At 64.1% G+C, this 4539-nt stretch overlaps 1 protein-coding gene across 1 annotated transcript in view; it reads left to right on the plus strand.

Moving 5' to 3' along the window:
- SBF1 (SET binding factor 1) overlaps positions 1-4539 on the plus strand; it is a 63482-nt gene that overhangs the window by 43371 nt on the left and 15572 nt on the right. The window contains exons 13-21 of the mRNA XM_017838880.1: positions 335-539; positions 798-910; positions 1456-1605; positions 1713-1781; positions 2283-2441; positions 2804-3063; positions 3694-3866; positions 3971-4044; positions 4145-4340. Of these exons, the coding sequence (XP_017694369.1) occupies positions 335-539; positions 798-910; positions 1456-1605; positions 1713-1781; positions 2283-2441; positions 2804-3063; positions 3694-3866; positions 3971-4044; positions 4145-4340 (1399 nt within the window). The remainder of the gene's footprint in view (positions 1-334; positions 540-797; positions 911-1455; positions 1606-1712; positions 1782-2282; positions 2442-2803; positions 3064-3693; positions 3867-3970; positions 4045-4144; positions 4341-4539) is intronic.

Below are 4539 nucleotides of genomic sequence, written 5' to 3' on the forward strand. Positions count from 1 at the left end.
AGTCCCTGCCAAGGCCTCACCACCCTTTCCATGAGGAAATTCCTCCTCAGCCCCAACCTGACCCTTCCCTGGCACAGCTTGATGTGTCCAGTGGCACTTGGCCAGCACAGGTCACCTGCCCATGGCACCCTTGTCTGTCTGGGATGGAGCTCCTGAGCAGGGCTTGGCTCTCTGTCCGTGGGGCTTGGGAGCAGATCCTGCTGGCACTGCAGGTTCCTGTAGAATCCAGCTGGGAGCAGTGGAGGTGGCTGAGGGACACCTCGCTGGGGCTCCTGCACTGGCAGAGGACGTGCTGTGTCCTCAGGCCTGAAAGGAGCTGTCCTTGCCGTGGCAGGAGAACCCCTACCCCGCAGTGACCATGCACAAGGTGCAGAAGCCCACGGAAGGTTGTCACCTGCGGCTCCACCAGAAGCCCTTTCCCCGGCTGGACGAGGGGACGGTGCAGTGGATCATCGACCAGGCCACGGCCAAGCTGCAGACGGCCCCTCCGGCCGTGAAGGCCGAGAAGAAGTGCATGGTGCCATCGGGGCCCCCCATCGGTACGTGTGGGCACAGGAGGGACCCTCCTCGGCCTGTCCGAGGGGCCGTGGCAGCAAAACGTGGAGGAGCAGCAGCACCTCCTTAACTCCTGCCCCTCGGGCTGCTCAGAGCGCCCCGGGGTCTGTCAGCACCCTGAGGGGGCACACCCCAGGGTCTCTTGGAGCCCAGACCCTGCCCACAGGGAGCAGGGGGGCACCATGTCCCCCCCCGGGGGTGCAGGTCCTGCCCTGACTGGACCGACCGGATTCTCTTCCCAGCTGCCATCCTGGAGCGCAACGGCAACGCCCTGGCCAACAGCGCCCGGCGCCTGGAGGTGGTCAGGAACTGCATCTCCTACGTCTTCGAGAACAAGATGCTGGAGGCCAAAAAGGTGAGGGGGGTCCTGAGGCTGGGGGGAGGAGAGGGGCGGGTTGCTCTCCTCCGTGGCAGGGTGGGGAGGACGTTCCCTGCCCGTGTCCAGATCTTTGCTGGTCAGCTTATGTTCATGGGATCATGGAATCCCGTGAGGTTGGAAAAGCCCTCGGAGCCCATTGAGTCCAACCATCCCCCAGCTCTGCCAAGGCCACCACTGACCCCTGTCCCCAAGTGCCACATCCACAGGGCTTTGAAATCCCTCCAGGGACGGGAACTCCCCCCTCCCCTGGGCAGCTGTGCCAGGGCTGGACAGCCCTTTCCAGAAGGAATTTTCCCAGTATCCAACCTGACCCTCCCCTGGCCCAGCCTGAGGCCGTTTCCCCTTGGCCTGTCCCTTGTTCCCTGGCAGCAGAGCCCGACCCCCACCTCAGTAATAGAACCATGGAGTCACTGAGGTTGGAAAATCCCTCTGGGACCATCGAATCCAACCGTTCCCCAGCACTGCCAAGGCCACCCCTGCCCCATGTCGTGTTCCCCCCTGATCCTACCCGTGTCCCACAGCTGTTCCCGGCGGTGCTGCGTGCCATGAAGGGCCGGGCCGCCCGGCACTGCCTCACCCAGGAGCTCAACCTGCACGTGCAGCAGAACCGGGCGGTGCTGGACCACCAGCAGTTCGACTTCGTCATCCGCATGATGAACTGCTGCCTGCAGGTGGGACGGGGCTGGCAGGGACCTGCTGCTCCCTCCTGGGAGCGGGGTCGGCCGTGGGAGTGGGGTCCTGGTCCCGGATCCCCCGTCACCCCCGCTCCCTTCCCCAGGACTGCACGGCCATGGACGAACACGGGATCGCCGCCGCGCTCCTGCCGCTGGTCACCGCCTTCTGCAGGGTGAGCTGCTCCGGGCCCGGCGGCCTCAGAGTCCCTGGAGAGGGCAGAGGCTGAGGGTGGAAGGGCAGAGAGCCAGGGGATTGTCCCATTGGGGCTTTTCAGAGCACAGCTCCTGCCCAGAACCTTCCAGCCCCTCACGGGCTCCCGGGGTGGCTGGAACACCTACGGGAAGGGCGCTGCTCTGGAATGCCAGCTTCATCTGTTGCTCTGGAATGCCAGCTTCATCTGTTGCTCTGGAATTCCAGCTTCATCTGTCCATCAGGGTGGGCTGGGATGAGGTTCTACCTCCTGTAAAACAGTGGCACTGAGGGCTCTGGGTGGGCGCTGGGCAGGAGAAGAGTTTTCCAGGAATCCTGGAGGAGCTCTGGTGCAGATGTTCCCCCTGCCTGCCCAAGGGCCGGGGGCTGTCCCAGCAGGTGGCTAGAGCAGGGGTTGCCAGGGAGCAGAGCCTGGCACAAAGGCCACGTTTGTATGGACCTTTTCCACCTTCTCCCTCCGCAGAAGCTGAGCCCGGGCATCACACAGTTCGCCTACAGCTGCGTGCAGGAGCACGTGGTGTGGACCAACATCCAGTTCTGGGAGGCCATGTTCTACTGCGACGTGCAGAACCACATCCGGGCCCTCTACCTGGACAGCAACGAGGAGAACCACGCGGAGGAGGTGAGGAGACCGTGACTGAGTCCGGGGATGACGAGCAGCTCTTCACAGAGGTCTGCAAGCTGATCGTGGAATCATGGAATGGCTTGGGTGGGAAGGGACCTTAAAGCCCCTTCCATCCTATGGGCAGGGACACCTTCCACTAGCCCAGGTTGCTCCAAGCCCCATCCAACCTGCCCTTGGACAATTCCAGGGATCCAGGGGCAGCCACAGATGCTCTGTGCTAATTGCCTGTTCTGGGCAACCTGCTCAGATGAGAATCAGGGACCTCATCCTGGTTTTGGGAGATTCCTGTGGGAACGGTGGGGTGAAGGTGGGTGGATCTGTCCATGCCAACAACCAACACCTCCTTCCAACCCCTTCAGGAGAGCACGGAGGAACCCCAGGAAGCCAAGTCTGCCCTGGAGATCGCGTCGGAGCAGCTGCGGCTCTGGCCCACCATGAGCCGGGAGAAGCAGCAGGAGCTGATCCAGAAGGAGGAGAGCACCGTGTTCAGCCAGGCCATCCACTACGCCAACCGCATGAGCTACCTGCTCCTGCCCCTGGACACCAGCAAGAACCGGCTGCTCCGCAGCTCCGGCCTGGGGGACGTCGAGAGCGTCAGCAACAGCTTCGTCACCAACAGGTGAGGGGACCCACGGGGGGACACCCGTGATGGGGACGGCAGCTCCTGGGGCACCCCGGTCAGTCACTGCCCTCAGGACACGGGAGATGTCCCTGCTCGCTGCAGGGAGGTTGGACAACGTGGACTTCAAAGGTCCCTTCCGACCCCAGCCACGCTGGGATCCCGGGATTCTGTCAGGACTGAGGCAGGTTGTGGTGCCCAGGGGGTTTTGGGGAGTGGGAGCTCTCCTGTGTTCCTGTCAGGAGTGGGAGTTTTCCTAGATCCATACCAGGAGTGGGAGTTTTCCTAGATCCATACCAGGAGTGGGAAGTCTCCTGGATCCATATGAGGAATGGGAGCTCTCTTGGATCCATATGAGGAGTGGGAGCTCTCCTGTGTTCCTATGAGGATTGGGAGCTCTTCTGGGTCCATATGAGGAGTGGGAGCTTTCCTGTGTTCCTATCAGGACTGGGAGCTGTCCTGGGTCTGTATCAGGAGTGGGAGCTCTGCTGGAGCTCTCCTGCATTCCTACGAGGAGTGGGATCTCTTCTGGGATCCCGCCAGGAGTGGAACCTCCCTGGAGCTGCTCCCAGCCCGGGTTGCAGCCAGGCAGGGCTGTTCCAGGTTGACCCTTCCCTGCTCCCCGGGCAGCATCGCCGGGAGCGTGGCCGAGAGCTACGACACCGAGAGCGGCTTCGAGGACGCCGAGAGCTCCGACGTGGCCAACTACGTGGTGAGGTTCATCAACCGCTTCGTGGACAAGGTGTGCACCGAGAGCGGCGTCACCAACGAGCACCTCAAGGGGCTGCACGTCATGATCCCAGGTGGGGACGCCGGGGGTGGGCACGGGGGTCCCACGGGGGGCAGCGGGGGGCACGGGGTGGGCAGGGCAGGGCTCTGCTCCGGCCTCACCCCCTGCGTGTCACAGACATCGTGCAGATGCACATCGAGACCCTGGACGCCGTGCACAGGGAGAGCAAGAGGCTTCCTCCCATCCAGAAGGTATGGGGGGTCCCGCTGGGACGGGGCTGGAGCCGTGGGGGGCTGCGGAGACCCCCCTCCCGTGCTCCTCGGGGGCTGAACTCCCCATTGTCCCCCCCAGCCGAAGCTGCTGCGCCCCAACCTGCTGGTGGGGGAGGAGTGTGTGATGGAGGGGCTGCGCGTGTGCCTCATGCCCGACGGGCGCGAGGAGGCTGCCGGGGGCAGCATCGGGGGGCCGCCCCTGCTCCCCGCCGAGGGAGCCATCTTCCTCACCACCTACAGGATCATCTTCAAGGGAACCCCCACCGACCCGCTGGGTGAGGGGCTGGGGCACCACGGCCTCGGGGGCAGCGGGGATCCCTGGGGAGCAGCGGGATGGTTGGGGATCCCTGGGGAGCAGTGGGATGGTTGGGGATCCCTGGGGAGCAGTGGGATGGTTGGGGATCCCTGGGGAGCAGTGGGATGGTTGGGGATCCCTGGGGAGCAGTGGGATGGTCGGGGATCCCTGGGGAGCAG

The sequence above is a fragment of the Lepidothrix coronata genome, unplaced genomic scaffold (genome assembly GCF_001604755.1).
Source record: "Lepidothrix coronata isolate B3197 unplaced genomic scaffold, Lepidothrix_coronata-1.0 Scaffold366, whole genome shotgun sequence".
Lineage (NCBI taxonomy): Eukaryota > Metazoa > Chordata > Aves > Passeriformes > Pipridae > Lepidothrix > Lepidothrix coronata.